General features: G+C 46.0%; 1 protein-coding gene across 6 annotated transcripts in view; it reads right to left on the bottom strand.

The window, feature by feature from the left end:
* The window catches only part of PLEKHG4 (pleckstrin homology and RhoGEF domain containing G4), a 92,044-nt gene that overhangs the window by 58,273 nt on the left and 17,679 nt on the right, over nt 1-16,092 (bottom strand). For all 6 annotated transcript variants that reach the window (XR_003399206.1, XM_026856675.1, XM_026856677.1 and 3 more), the window contains exons 3-4: nt 7,680-9,825; nt 2,332-2,550 (exon numbers count right to left, since the gene is read on the bottom strand). Coding sequence is in view for 5 of the 6 variants with exons in the window: in XM_026856675.1 (XP_026712476.1) it covers nt 2,332-2,550; nt 7,680-9,825 (2,365 nt within the window). In the remaining variant the exon portion in view is untranslated. The remainder of the gene's footprint in view (nt 1-2,331; nt 2,551-7,679; nt 9,826-16,092) is intronic.

Here is a 16,092-nt window from a genome sequence, read left to right as displayed (position 1 = left end):
ATAACCAGGCTCAGTAAAAAAATTCTTACTCTGAAACAACATCTTTTGTCCATCAGAGAGGTTGGGCATCACCAGAACTGGATTAAACCTTGAACTTCCATATGGGAGCCTGGGAATTGCCTGACCAAGTCAAAAAAGCAACCTCAGCCACCAGGGCTAGGTCTTCAACAGTGGCCTAACCAGATGATTCAAGAGCAGAATACAGGACTGAAACCCTCCTGAAAGGAAAATTTCTTCCTAACTTCATCAGCTACTAGTTTATGAATTAGATCTTACATGCTATTCATTATAGAAGTCATCCTGATGTATTTATTCTATCATTACCAATGTCTAACACAAAGCATTTAACCGAGTGGTGAGTGCATTCCCTCCGGTGTGAGGATTGCCCATTGAAATCCAAAAGGAGACACATGAGGGAAGAGATGTCAGTCAAATCCAACACTACTTCTACAGCAAATGCTATTCCTCCCTTAGACAAAAACTCTCTTGGAAGTGGTACCAAACCCACTTGAAGGTACCCACTAGAAGGCATTTCAAGGGCACATCCCTTCATCCCATACTCAAGTGCATTTGCCTCGTTTAGCACTTGTATATTACAATAGGAATTTGTGACAAAGGAAACTACTAGAGCTGACACAGCCAAGCTTCTACAATAGCATGGACTATGAGCTTCTCAAATAGCATGGATTATGAGTTTCTCAAAGACCCCTCTCAAACTCTGTAATTTTTTTGGCTGTTGTACACATCCTAAAATGTCCAACCTGATCAGCAGACCATATTAGAAATCCTCCTTTGGAATTTGTTCTAGCAATTTACCTCCCAATGCAAAGTTACATGTCTGAATGTAACATAACTCTGCCCTGCACTTGGTTTCTCATTTCACCTTCCAGAATACTGGAAAAGTCTTATTTCCCTTTCCTCCTTACCTGCATAAAGGTGTTTTCATCTCATTCTCAATCATTTTACAGGATAAACAACCTTCCAGTCTCTTGTCATAAGACATCCAATTCAGTTACAATGACTGTCACCCTTTCCTGCACCATCTCCAATATTCACCATTTCCTTTTAGAACAAAGGCATCAGAAAAGCCCAGACTATTTGAGAGGCATCACCAACAAGTACGCAGAGGTAAAATGACTTTCTGAATCTGGCTAGTCAGCCCCTCTCCTTTACCCATCTGAGGTCAAAATTAGTCTTGCAGCCCCAGCACTGAGTGGGAAATCACTGTGCTGCCTTTCTGGTCTCCTTCCCACTTTCTCCACACTGCGCAGGTCTACCTGATCTCTTCTCTGCTCTCTGTCCAATTTTCAACTCATACATGCCTCCAGAACCGATTGAGAATTGTCCCACCCCACACTGGACAATCCTCTCACTGGCTATGGAAGGAAACAAGCCCACAGAGGCTGCTTACACAGACACTGCCAAACAGCTGTTTTGCACTGGAGAGGTAGCTCTGACTTCCTCTACTTTACTTCATATTTGGTTGAACACAAAGATCTCTTGTGTGGCCCCTGCACACCAAGTGATCCTGGCTGCTCTCTCCAACAGCCTCAGCTTTGTTTAACACTCTGCCAATATTTGTCCCATGCAGAAGTTTTATCTGCAGCAACTTGATACTTGCTGCTGCATCAGATGCAAACACTGAATAACATTTGACCTACAACTAATCTCAGCAGAACAATTCTGGGAAGTCCTCCCTTGATAACTAGTTCTGTCATCTGTTATTTAGCCACACTATCATTCATCCCATGTGTTGCTCATCCACACTTCATTGGGATACTCATTGGGATACTCCTTTCAACACTGTGTGTCACAAAATCAAATGTTTTCTAAAAATTTGTTATATCTAGACAGCTACATTTAATCAACCAAACTTCTAATTACCAAGAATAAAACTGGTTTTACAAGGGCACTGTCAAGTAGGACCTTCTAAACTCCTGTCCTTTAATTAACTACCAAATGAATCAAGCTCCTATTCTTTTGACCAGGCCTGATGTCAGGCCCACCAGCCCATTATTAGCTGCACCCTCACTCTTTTCTTTTTGAGCTACTGGTATGAGACCACAGATTTGGTATTTCTGACTCATATGCACTTGGTTAACATTTTGAGACTCCTGGGAGCAAGTTAACATTACTTTCATGAGAGGGAAATTCTACTTCCTGTCCTTCCCATCCAGAAACTTTAAAGGATTCAAGAAACATTGCTTCTGGAGAGGTATAGGGTAAAAGAAATGGAACTGACACCAGTCTGCAGTGCTGCAAACAGAGACTTATCTCCCCCGCCCTCCTACAAACCATGTTTCCCAGACACATTCTGGCTCAGCTACTGACCTGGCAGGCAGGCAACTCCGCTCCTGAGCACTTCTGGGTTCACATCCTTGACTATGGTAGGTGCAGAGCGACCACCCCAGGCAGTCACAGAAGCTGGGGATGTTGGGGGAGTGATAGGTGTTGAGGTTTCCTCCAGGACACTGACTTTACTCACTGGTTTCAACACATCTGTGCCAATTGCTTCTTTTCTTGTCTCTGACACCCCTTCTGACACCATCCCTGTAAGAAAGTAGTAGTCAGAAGCTCGAGCAGAGCTCCACCCGAGAGGTCCCAGGTAAGTACCAGACTGGGGAGGGACACGTCCCCAGCCTCAGCACTCTGCAACAACTCCAGTCTCCATGCCAGTAGCATGCATGTTCCAAAACTGGTTACAGCATTAATACTACTGTAATTTTAAAAAAATAAAGCAATTTATTGTGAAGTTTGCAAATTACAAAAGCACAATTCAGATTAGGATTACTCTAGTCAAAGTCACTTTTAAAGGTAACAACATCAAGCAGTACACATCTGTTCACGGTGTGAAAGTCTGGCACGGTGTAAATCCCTGGCTCAGGTCCAGCAGCTTGAGCACGCTGAGTGATAAACCAGTTTCTGACAGGGCGAGCTGCTCCATCAGAGCAGAATTACCCCCCCAACACTACTTTCAGACTAGTTCCTGAAAATACAAAATCAGCTCAAGGCCTACAAATCAGCTGGAAATTAGTCAAAGAGACCTTGTTCTACTCATCCAAACTTTTTTAATTAACAGTTAACGCAAAAGTCAGAAACCTATGTTAAAACCCTGAAGAACAGGATGATTATTACACCAATCAGCTCTGAGAACTGGAGAAATGCTTCTTTTGCCTGACATCTCAGCTCTGAAGCACAAGTTATCAGAATCAGTTATTTCTAAAATTAAGTATCTTAGCTATTACACGGAAACAAATGCTAGTTTTATCAAGTTTCAGTTTTCATGTAAAAGTAGCTGGCAAGAAGAAAAAAAAAAACCTAATGCACAAGAAATATTATTCCCCAGTTACCAACATTATAAGAATTAGAAGCCAACAAATCATCTTCAACAATACATCTTTAGCATCCTAAGTACACAGCTAGGCCATTCCACTGTTCAGTAGAAAGATATCCTAAAGAAAAGGCTACACTTTGGTACAAATCCTGATACTTCAGTATCTACCAACAAATAAATCAACCTTTCTTTAGGAAAATAAGAGAGTGGACTATTTATTTGCTTGGTATGAAGTCAGACGTTTTAATTGCTATTTAAAATTGACTTCAACCATCCTACCTTCCTGCTGCATCAACAATGCTGACACTTGACTCAGTTTATTTACTAACAGATTCTAATACTTCATTAAAGAGCAGGACCAGGAACAAAGCAGTCCTTGAAGTGGCTTTCAGTACAAGTTTTGGCCGTGAAGGAGACTTACAGGTTGAGGCTCAGCCCAAACTGCTTTCAAAATTGCTAAAGTGGGTGAGAGAAGTGCCCTGAGCAGCATGCCTCACTGCACAAAATTATCCGAGAGTGGGGGGAAACTAGGAGGGGCTCTAGAGCTCTGCACCATCGAGGCCATGATGGACTAGCTGCTCATTAGTCCTTGGTAACACCCCTCTTGAGGGGTGCCCAGCCTGGTATCTGCTGCACTTAGCCACGTAAGCACCCACAATGGCTTCAAGGCTCTGCACGGTTCTGGGATGCATTAGAGCTCAGGTCTGTTCCCAGTACTACCTCAGCCTCCATTTTCCAGTGAATGAAGAGGTCATTCACTTTAGGCAATGCTGATAGATCTTCCTGAAGAGGCGTTTTAGAAGGGCACTGATCTCCCTCAGATGGGGTATCTTGAAGATCAGAGTCATATAAGTCATGTCCCAAAGGTTACACGTTAAGGACTGACAGACTTTCTAGGAAAACTAGAATCATCTTCTCAAGGAGCTGTAAGGCCTGGCAACAAGCAGAACCACAGAGCTGATAGTAAAGGAATCTGCATTAAATGAAGAAAGCCTGCAAAGAGGACCAAAAGATGGCATTTAAAGAATACATCAATATATTGAAGGTACCATTGCAGGGCAAGGCAGACATAAACATAAATTGCAGCCCTGCTTTGAATATTGCTCTCCCAGAAGGGAGAGGAGCAGCATTTTGCTCAGCCCACCAGACACAATCCAGGTACTGGGGCTTTTCAGCCCCAGGGAAACCTCACTGGAGTTGTGCAGCCTCCAGACTACATACATCTTGCCCAACCAACCTCTTCCCTAAATTCCTCGGGTTCAGCTCAGATTCGCAGACCCCATCTCTCTCCAAACAGGCCCAAGCACACTGCTTGTAATTTGCAATCTTGGGTGGAGGCACTTACTAAAGCGGAAATTGTAGAATGCGGAGGATTACATCAAAAACCAAATTGAGAACTGAGACATCTGAATTTGCCGTGTTTGCAGGTTCCACCTTTCCCTGAGGTTAAGGAAGTGGTAGAAGAGGATTTGCTTGTGTGCACTTCAAAGAGACATTAGCATTTCTCCTGCAAAGTGCCCCGGCACCAGTATCATCTATGCTAACATCATGTAGTAACAGGGAATGGAACGCCCTAACAGGTGCTGCTGAATATGCCCCAGAGTGACTTTTCAGCCGATTTCTTGAACAAGGTATTTTCCACTCCCAAAATGTAGGAATTGTTCCCAGACCTGCAGAGTTTCAAAATTCACTTTCACTTAGTCATTAGGGAAAAACAGCAGTCACATTATCTGTGAATGGAACCAGTGTAAATTTTAAGTCACTGACTCAAAACAACTTACATTTCACTCAAAATCTAAGTTAGATCAGATTTGTGCAGAAAATAAGCTTGCTGGGAGTGAGAGGAAGGGGAGAGAGTTAAGGGACAAGGAAAAACCTGCAGACACAAACTCAGGTGCCCCAGTTCTGAATATGTCTTGACATAATCTACAATATCTGCCATAACAAACCAGCTCCTCCACCTCACACAGAGCAAATTGTGCGTCTGCCCACTACCGCTGAGGTGTGAACTGCAGATCTGAATTGGCCCAGTAAAGCTTAAACTTTGTTGTTATTTATAGTTTAGGCAAGATATCCACAGTTTCCAATCATAGGAGCAAAATGACCCCAACAAGAAACAGTTACATTTAGCTCGCCTACTGACTGTCTGGAAAAGTCCATTTGTAGGACTGAATGTAGGACATTTGCTTCACTTTGTAATTTTATCTCTGAATTATCTTATTATTTTATCTCTGACGGTTTAATGGGGCTAGATAAGGGGGTGGCTTGTTAGGATATCAAAGCAATCAAATGTAATTGCATGGATTAAGCTTATTATAGTTCCAGCTATAGTATTTAAGAAATACTCCTGGCATTTACAGATATTTAAACTGCCCCATGGCCTTAAAGAGTTTGGATGGTTGGTTGGTTGGTTTGGGGAGGTTTCCTGGTGATTTAGTTTTTTCATTCTGCTTTACAAACTCTGAGATAACAGGGCTGGGGGTTTTTAACTACAATGGGAAACTTTAACATAATCAGAATTGGACTGCAAATGTCACTTATTTCAGCCAAATCCCCAGAAACACTTAAATTGTCTTTCATTGTAACAAACCTCACACATACACCAGAGGGGTCCGTCATTACTGGCATCTGTAGCAGCAGCCAAGATTCATTCTGTGGAGCTGCAAGAACATCACACTTACTATCGCATACACAAGCTGGACCTGGCTAATTTTAGACAGACAAGATGGGAACACTGTCCAAGCAGCCACTGGAGTCCTGAGGAAAGTGTACACCCAGCACTCAACACAGCCTAGGTTTTCTGAGGTAGTGTCCTGTGCAAACATGAAGTCAAGCCAGGTTCAGCCCCGTCAGAGGACTAGATACTCGTGGCATGGTTATTTCCTGGCATACATCCCCCACGAGCTACAGATAGGCAGAAGGTGACCTCTTTTTTCCTGCTTATGGTGGCAGACACTCAGAGAGATGCACACACAGAAGCTTTTGAGCTGACCCCCTCCATTTCACAGAAGAGAAATGCTTGACACTCCAAAACTATCCAGAAGCCTGGCAACTGTGGGTTTGTCTAATTACGGAATTAAAATACTTTGGTGCAAGTAATGAAATTTCATTTTAATCAAGGGACACTTTAGATCCATTAGGAGGTCACACTAAGGCATCAGGTAAAATGTGACTTTTAGACACTTGAGAAAGAGCAGCGTTTGCAGCCAACTGGAGCAGCACTGCAGTGGTGATGTAGGCTCTTCTCCACACAGCTGAGGGCCAGCGTGTTACACTGGCAGCCTGACCCAAGACAACCAGCTCTCGATCTGTTTCTCCACAGGGTCAGACATGCTCTAGCAATGTGGGTCTGTACCTCCGACCCTTTCAAGAGTTCTCAATCTAATATTTCAAGCCAGGTGATTTTCCTAACCAGGGGTCTCAGGGAAGGAGAGCTGTTGAACTGGAATGGCATGTTTCACCCGCCCCCGCTACACACACGCTCCTCAATGTGATCTGCATATCTAGCTACAGCTTTCAGACTCAGCAGAGCTAGGCAAATCCAACATCGTGTCCATGCAGTTACACACTGCCTGCCTACAGTCTGGCACAGAAGGCAGAGAGGTCTGGATTTCCCGTTCAATGCCTTCTGAAGGAGCACAGCTCCAGCACAGCAACCCAGGCATCAAGAAGTCTGGGCAATACCTGGTTGAACATACTGTTTGAGTTGAAGTTAGATACTTAATTTCTCTGTGCTCTCCCACTCAAGCTTAAACAGCTTCTACTTGAAACATAAGCAAGCTGAAGAAAGCATGCTGGAGGCGAAGGGAGGGAAGAGAGGGGGAATCCATCTACTGCACAGTTTGCTCCTTAAATCAGTTACCAGCACACACATTTATTGATCTTCAGGTCATGTTACACAGCTAGTATTTTGCTGTTGCATCCACTGGTGCTTCTTCTTACCACAACTATCTTCCCAAAGCCAATTTTCAACTATGGAAGACTGGTACAATTAGACATTCTCAAGCATTCCTACTGCATGCACCCATAATGCACACACGATGAATGCAACAGGTGGAGATCACCAGCAATGATATAAACTGAAATTAAAAGTCTCTTACACTGGAACTCTGTTCTGTACTGATGTAAATTTGCAAAGAACTATTAAACAAAATACTTACGACAAACCGACCTGTGAAGAGAAAGCTAATTTCAAGCCAGAAAATGACAATTTAATCACTTTCCCGTAGTTTGTGTGATTACCCCAAAGCCTCCCAGACATACTTTGCCAGCAATACCTCTTGAGGACTTCGATTTCAATTCATGTTATCAAACAGATAAACACACAAACATCCGGTTGCTGTACCTTTAGGAGATGATGCTCTAGAAGCTGCCTCTTGGTGGGAGTGCAGACCAGTGAGCTCTATATGCCCCTCAGTGACTCCTGAGGACAGTGGTCCAACCTCCAGTTCCTCTTCAATGGATTCCAGTGTTTTTAAGGCTACAGTCTTTGACTTTTCCTCATAAGAAAACCTCCCCCGGTTCTCCTCTCCTCCCTGCAAGTCCTGCACTGTAATACACTCTGGGTTCAGCACAGTGTTCTCTTCACTTTTACCGTCCTGGTTTTCTGCCAGTCTCTGTGGTTCCTCACACAGCTCTCCAGACCTCTGGGTTCTGAATGGACTTGAGCTTTCTGCTTGTGCATCAGGGCCCATCAAAGAGTCACTGTTATTCAACTGTTCTGCTGTCTGATCATTCTCTGCTGACAGACCAGCTTCTTCAGCTTTCTTATGTTGACAGGCAGAGACTTTTTGCACTTCATCTGACAAGAGTCCATCGGTAGGAGCTTTGTCAGAACAGTGATTATGACTAGTCTGATTGTCATTTACAGTCAATATTTGTTCAATCTCTTCGACTTCCTTTGGGCTGTCCCTTCTTCCCAGCTCAAATGCATCTACTTCTCCTTGGCTCTGTGCTGGAGGATTTAATGGAGAACTAAGATTTACTTCCTGATCACCACAGAGAGCACTGACTGCTCCTATGGCTGCCATGCTCCCTGAGGGAGAGCCTCTCTCCACATCTACCTCCGAACTCTCAGGTGTGATAAACAATGGAGTGGCCTGGTCTGGCATAACACTTTCACTAACACTCTGGCATGAAACATCAGAACCTTCCTTCAGTGTGCAACATGGTCCCAAAGGCCCTAGGACAGACACAGAAGAGGCATCCATCTGTGTCACCTCATTTTGACCCTCGGTCAGTGGTTCTCCATGTACTCTCAGCATCTCCTCCTCTTTAGCAGCAGCAGCATCTAGAACTGTTTCTAGGCTCTGCTCCAACATTCCAACACCAGGATTTCCGCTAGGACCATCACTTTCTCCTTCCATGTTTCCAGGTACACCAGGCATTTGTGCTTTGCAGTTGACACCATCTCCAGCACCCATGTCACTGTAGCTGCACAGTGCATATCGCCAATCAGTTGAGTGTTCGCTGCGGGTCTCCTGCTCTGCAGATGAATCCTCTGCACTGCAGGCAGGAGAATCAGCCATCGGAAAGCTATTCCCCATGTTTCCAGGGCCACCTGGTATCAGCTCACCTTCTGGAGACAGCTCTTCATGTACCATCATCTTGTCACTTTCCAATGGAATTACATTTTTGAGAACTTCTGTAGAAGTCGTCCTCAGAGTGTCCATTTGACAGTGCTCCTTCTGCATAAGTGCTGACTGAATTAAGTTCTTGGAGTAGGTACTGTCTTGAATGACAATAAACCTGTGCTTGCCTTTAGATGCATTCACTCGTGTTCTGGGCTGAGTTAGATAATTTAAAGCTAGTGACTCGGTTAGAGAGCCTGTTTGTGGCCCAAACCGGCACAGTGACACTTCTGTCAGCTCAACGTACTCCCCTTCAAGGTCACTTTTCAAGTTCTCTTGAGGCACAGGACTTGTACAAACACCATTGACAGGAGCTTCACTTATCTGTGGAACTGTGCTGCTAATGACCAGGTTGTCTTGATTTGGACTTTGTTCCTGTAGATACTGAGATCCTAGATCTGATGAACTGCACTCAGCATGGTCCATGGAGAGGCACAAAACTGAATGTTCCTCTATTATTTCTGGAGAGATTATATTGTTTTCAATTACTTTTGGTTTATTTATAAATTCAGGGTTAACCACTTTATCCCAGGGGACACGAAATATTTTATCATCAGTGGTTAGTAAACAATTTTCCAGTGCTATACCCATCCGCTCTCCATTGAAAGTACTCAACCATTCCAGAGTAAAAATAGAGGTATAGGAAACTTCTGGTATCACGACTTCCTCTACATTATGCTTGTCTTTCGCCAGACATTTCAATACAATCCGTGGAGACTTCTTCAGATAGGGGACCACCTGCAGGTAGAAGTCACCAGGCTTCAAGATTCGCCAGTCAATGGAAGCCAGCTGGACTACAATCTTCTCATGAATACACAGGGGCCAGCCCTCATGGCGAAACAGCAAGCCACAGTACTGAACCTATGGAGAAAAGAGAAAAGTGTTTTCAGTATCAGGATCCAATCTTAGCTCAAGCTTTTGGACAAGAGAGATCAATGCTTCTCTTTCACTGCTGCAGCAATAGAACAGTTGAATTTAGGGTCTTTGGTTATTAGTGTAAGGGAGTTTTCCTACTGAGGTCCTCTCTTTAAAAAGCAGAAACAAGAAAAGCTACCAACACAAATCATCAGCATCTGAGAATCTGAATATGAACAAACAAGCTGTCAGAAGTCTCAGTCCTGTTTTAAAGCACAGACAGGCAGAGGTCTAAGCCCCAGAACCCCAGTGCACAGAAATTAGTTCTCACCTCCCAGGCAACATCAGGCAACTAAACCCTGTCTCTACCTCATGTCTAACTCATTAGGACCACCTGGACTGACTAAGAAAGTGGAAGTTCAGATGCTGGAAATACAGCATCCCTAACCAAGTTCCATTAGGGAGAGGCAGGCAAGCAGCAGTCTGCTTACAACGCACAGACAAAACCCACTGTCCTCAACTAAAGACCATCCACAGCCTTAAGACAAATGGTGGCAAATAATACACACCACTTCCAGAACATCCACAGTTGTAGCAGGTACATTTGATACCAAGTTCCAGAAAGAGGATGTAGATGCAGAAACCTCATTGCACAGGACGCCACTAGTCAGCCTGGCACCACAAAATGTCTTGTCTCTGGTGAAGCAGTGTTGGATCTTTAGACTGAGGTCTGGGGGAAGGGAGGTAATGAAAAGTTTTGCTGATGAGGGAATGAAAATGCTAAGGTCTGTCTGAGGTCTTGCTTTTATTCCCTAGTGCTCTCTGCTGGAGTATGCAGCATGATCAACTAATTTCAGTTAAGCCAAATTGAAGAGCATGGAGCCAGGTAAAAAGCATCACTCAGATGGTACTATCGAAAGCCTATGCAAGACAGGTGGAGACAAGTTACGTGGGATGCAGCAGCAGCAAGGGATGGCTGCAACCTACCAGTGAACAGGAGGAGATACTGAGAGACAAAGCAGGAGAAAGGAGGCAGCAAATGAGGAAAGCATCGCAGCACCACAGAGAAAGAAGGCAGCAAGCCCCATCAGCAAGCTGCAAGGAACTGCACTGAGCATACCAGGGACTTCCTCATTCCCAAACTGTAGCAGCACTCAGGACATGTCTCAGACAAATCCCAATCAAATAAAAGAACTGAAGTTCCATGGCTGAACTGACTTGACTCAATTATTTACACATTTATCACAACTTCAAAAACTAAAATCAGTGCTTTGAACTTGATTCTGTTTGGGTAAAGCAAGATTTAAATTGAGCCATGACACAAGCCAACAGTTTGATGATTAATTTAATCTTTCTCTTTCAGGACAAGGGTTTAGATAGAATTCACCTTTATCAGATGCAATACTTAAATTAGAAAGCTGTCATCTGGAAGTGCAAAGACTTAGTATTGGCAGCATTAGACTTCAGACATTTTACTTGTTTCTCTTACTTTACAAAAATGCAGTATTCTGCAGGCCAGACAGATGAAAGGGAAAAAACCAACCAACGAAACAACACCACACTTTAATTCAAATATTTTGCCATTTAGCAGAGAAACCACAGAATTGGAAGACACCTCCTGGATCCTCATACACCTTGAAACAACAGGTAATACCTTCAGCCCAGCCAGATTTCTTATCCTCACTGCACCTGATGCAGTTGTTCAGAGGCTTGAAAGCTCAGATCATCAGATTCAGTGATTCCTCCTTCTCAACCCTGGAGCTTATTCTCCTGATGTGTTCCCATTATTAAAATTATTAAGACATGTCACATCACTTTAGCACATCTCCCTTGATCATCTCATAGGCCTGCCTGAAGTAGCTTCTTGGTGATGCTTTTTTATTTAAAACAAAACAAAACACATTTCTCTGTTGTACTTTTTCATTGTGTGGAGCATTGCAAAACACTGCACCAACACTTCCCAACTGTGCTAGAAGCATCTCTTAAAGCTCACACTTGTCTTTCAGACATGTCCCTACAGTAACCCAGTCACCTGCTAGTTTTTCTTTCCAAGCTGATGAACCCCAGTTAACAGAAATTGTGCCTATTACTTTGTGGATGCACATGCTTGTCCTGAGTCTACCATTATAAAAACTTAAGTCCAAAGTTTTAGAGCTCATCTTGTGCAATAGATTTATCACTCTTGTAGGTTATTGCTACCAGATTGGTTTCATTACAAATATCTGTCATACACATACTCTAACTTTTTATGCCAAGGTCATGGGTAAGCAGTAATGTGTGTCTCGTGACTTCTGCCTCCAATTTACTTTTCACTGCAGTACAAATGCCCTCCCTCTCACCAGTTTGTTACCCATCTTGTAATACTTGCACAAACCTCCATCCCTTTGGCACAGTAATTAATTTTCCACATGACTCCATACTAAATGCTTTATGGAAGAGACTAGACAACAAAACTTTTCTCTCTAGAGAGGGCATGTTTATGAAAAAGGTTAGTCTTACACTACCTGCCATGTAACAAGCCACATGAAAAAGTGTTATCCAGTTTTTAATGGGTCAGTTAATTCAGTCCTTGCTCAGTGCATGTTGTTGTATACTCAGCTTGTTCTCTGTATTTTGTTAGTATCCCTGACTTAACAGATTCAATAAAAAACCCTGTTATCAGACATTCGGCATCACATGGTAACTTCTTCCATATTCCAGGATGGAGATGAGCCAGGCCCTTTTCCTCACCACAGTCAATTCCATATACATTTCAGTAGCGGCAGTTTTATTTCTGTTCATTCAGTGAAACTGCCTTACTGTTGTACCTACATGCTGTATTACTACCAAGCTGAACCTTAGTATTCATTTGTTTGAAGGATCATATTAATATTACCTTTATACTCTAACTTTGAACTTGGAGCAGACCCACCTCCCTTTCTTTTCTCTCAAGTTAGAGTTTAAAAAGCCCTACAACCTAACGCACAGTAACTTGTACTTCCCTCAAAGGCAGTCTTATGTTCGTATGCTTTCTGATCTAAGACACAGATGCCTCTGCCAGCTATTTCCTTTCTTACACAGCACAGTTAAATTTAGCAAACCAAGACAGCAGCTCACAGTTTGCAGAAGTTGCTACTGGCTTCAGCAAGTCTCAGGCTATACATACTTCACTGACTTTTCCCTCAAGCTCAAGACTCAGAGCACCTCAGTCAATGTAGCTTCTATCTCATATCTCTTACAGTAAGTGCCCAAGCCAAATATTTTGTACACAAGGTTTTAAACAAAACCAATGTTCTATTTTTCAGAAGAGACTATACCGCTGCACCCTACACCAGACCACATCAACTCTTCTGCTGCCAGTAGAATATCTTCTAGTAGGTACATTAAGGCCATCCGTACCAAGGGCCTTGGGGGGGGGGGGGCGGGGGGGAAGAAGCAGCAGACACACACACAAAAAAAGAGATTAGTTCCCAAACTACTACAAATAGTTTATATGACTGAGAAGTGAAACACAATCAGTAGTAAACGGAGCTGAATTCCATCTGCACCTACCTGACACTGAGTTTCTGTTAAAACCTGGATGCAGAGTAACCTATTTGGGGGCCATTCACACATCAATAAACCCAAAAATCAAACCTCACCATTTAGATGACCTGTCTGCCTACTGACTGACAAGTGGACGAAAACTCAGCAATAAAACCACCAAAAACAAAATGCAGAATGCATTGAATTTCCTGAAAAATGCTACAAAGTCCCAGTCTAAACTGCAGCAAGAGCTAGAGCAATGTCCAAGCAGGAATGTAAGTCGTTCAATAGTCTAAACATTTCAGAACTTTAAAAGTGGAGCATCCTCATGCTGTTCCTGCTCCAAAAAGGACCTTCAAAGGGAAGATTACATGAAGAGGCTCATTTCAGTTGTTTTCACATTTCACTCTGAGGCTCCAGTATGTGCTCTTCTCATGTCCAATTGCTACTGAGCCAAACCAGGCTCAGAGGAGTGCCAGGAACAGACTCTACGCCCAGTGGTTGCAGCCAGGAATAAATCTGCCTCTGAGGGAAGAGCTGGGCACCAACAACAAAGATGGCACAAAGGTGGTAGCTCCTAGAGCTCTGGGGATGGCTGGGCTGAAAGAGATCAATGGTCCATTTAGCTCAGGATCTCACCTGAAGGCCAAGGCCAAAACCTGGTTTCTTACTCTGTGCTGACTAGAGAAGACCCCTTGGCACATCCCTCCACACAGTCCTCTCCAGCCCCTGGGGATCACATACAGGCTACTGATTTTAATAGACCGAGGTGAAGCCCATGACCTTGTCTAATACCTCATGAAGCTGCTTTACACCTCTGTCACTGCAGAATCTGAGAAAAGGATTTAGCACTCTCAAGATTTCCTACAGTAGCCATTCAGACAGGAGTTACTCCCCTCCCCCCTTAGAAAAAGTTCACATGTACTAGCTGAATTACAAACTAAGGAGGAAACATTGCTTTTGTTTAGACTCTGCAAAAAGCAGACAACACTTTTAAAGAACAAGTAACAAGAAATAGTCCTGTGATTTCAGACACTGAAGGCAAAAGAAGGGGCACACAGTGGGTCTGGGGAAGAAGAGTCCACAACAAATTAAAGAAATAACTTTCAGCAATAAAAATTCAAATAAGCAGACTTCTAAATGAAATACAGATAGCCTAGACCCACCTCTAAAGACAGTACAAGGTACCTAGAGCTTCCCTTGGTCTCCCTGTATTGTCACTCTGGAAGTACAAAATCATGAGTCAGGGCCAGAAGGGGTCACAAGCAAGCAGGAAAGGCTCAGGGTGTCCAGCTGTGCTCTTTGAGAGGCCTGTGCCTGCACTCTGCCTGCCCACTCTCCCAGACATGTCACACCTCAAAGATCCCTGATCCCTAATGTTGAGTCCTGGGCTGCCCCACCACCCCCACTAGCCCTGCACTTTGTGGCTCCTGGGCAGGCCAGAGGGTGCCCGGGCCTGCCCCCATTCCATTCCTGGGCCTGTGACAGGAGGGTATCTCCAAGCGCAGCTCCTGCCCCTGCACCCCCTCCTCAAACAGTGCTGCATGTGTAGGACACCCCCACCACACTGGTTCCCCCCTCCAAAGGAGGCAGCTGCCACCAGCCCCCTTGCCTCCAGGCCAGCCTGGGGGACTGTCAGCACCCTGAACTCCTCAAGGGCCCACAGCCCTCACACCCCTCCTGGCTCAGGGCTCCCCAGCACCCACCACCCTCCCACCTCGAACCCCCCAGCACCCACCGCCCTCACACCTCTCCGAGCCCCCCAGCACCCACCGCCCTCACACCTCTCCGAGCCCCCCAGCACCCACCGCCCTCACACCTCTCCGAGCCCCCCAGCACCCACCGCCCTCACACCTCTCCGAGCCCCCCAGCACCCACCGCCCTCACACCTCTCCGAGCCCCCCAGCACCCACCGCCCTCACACCTCTCCGAGCCCCCCAGCACCCACCGCCCTCACACCTCTCCGAGCCCCCCAGCACCCACCGCCCTCACACCTCTCCGAGCCCCCCAGCACCCACCGCCCTCACACCTCTCCGAGCCCCCCAGCACCCACCGCCCTCACACCTCTCCGAGCCCCCCAGCACCCACCGCCCTCACACCTCTCCGAGCCCCCCAGCACCCACCGCCCTCACACCTCTCCGAGCCCCCCAGCACCCACCGCCCTCACACCTCTCCGAGCCCCCCAGCACCCACCGCCCTCACACCTCTCCGAGCCCCCCAGCACCCACCGCCCTCACACCTCTCCGAGCCCCCCAGCACCCACCGCCCTCACACCTCTCCGAGCCCCCCAGCACCCACCGCCCTCACACCTCTCCGAGCCCCCCAGCACCCACCGCCCTCACACCTCTCCGAGCCCCCCAGCACCCACCGCCCTCACACCTCTCCGAGCCCCCCAGCACCCACCGCCCTCACACCTCTCCGAGCCCCCCAGCACCCACCGCCCTCACACCTCTCCGAGCCCCCCAGCACCCACCGCCCTCACACCTCTCCGAGCCCCCCAGCACCCACCGCCCTCACACCTCTCCGAGCCCCCCAGCACCCACCGCCCTCACACCTCTCCGAGCCCCCCAGCACCCACCGCCCTCACACCTCTCCGAGCCCCCCAGCACCCACCGCCCTCACACCTCTCCGAGCCCCCCAGCACCCACCGCCCTCACACCTCTCCGAGCCCCCCAGCACCCACCGCCCTCACACCTCTCCGAGCCCCCCAGCACCCACCGCCCTCACACCTCTCCGAGCCCCCCAGCACCCACCGCCCTCACACCTCTC

This window comes from Athene cunicularia, assembly GCF_003259725.1.
Source record: "Athene cunicularia isolate RWA chromosome 11 unlocalized genomic scaffold, athCun1 chr11_part1, whole genome shotgun sequence".
NCBI lineage: Eukaryota > Metazoa > Chordata > Aves > Strigiformes > Strigidae > Athene > Athene cunicularia.
This window is presented reverse-complemented; position numbering and strand designations above follow the sequence as displayed.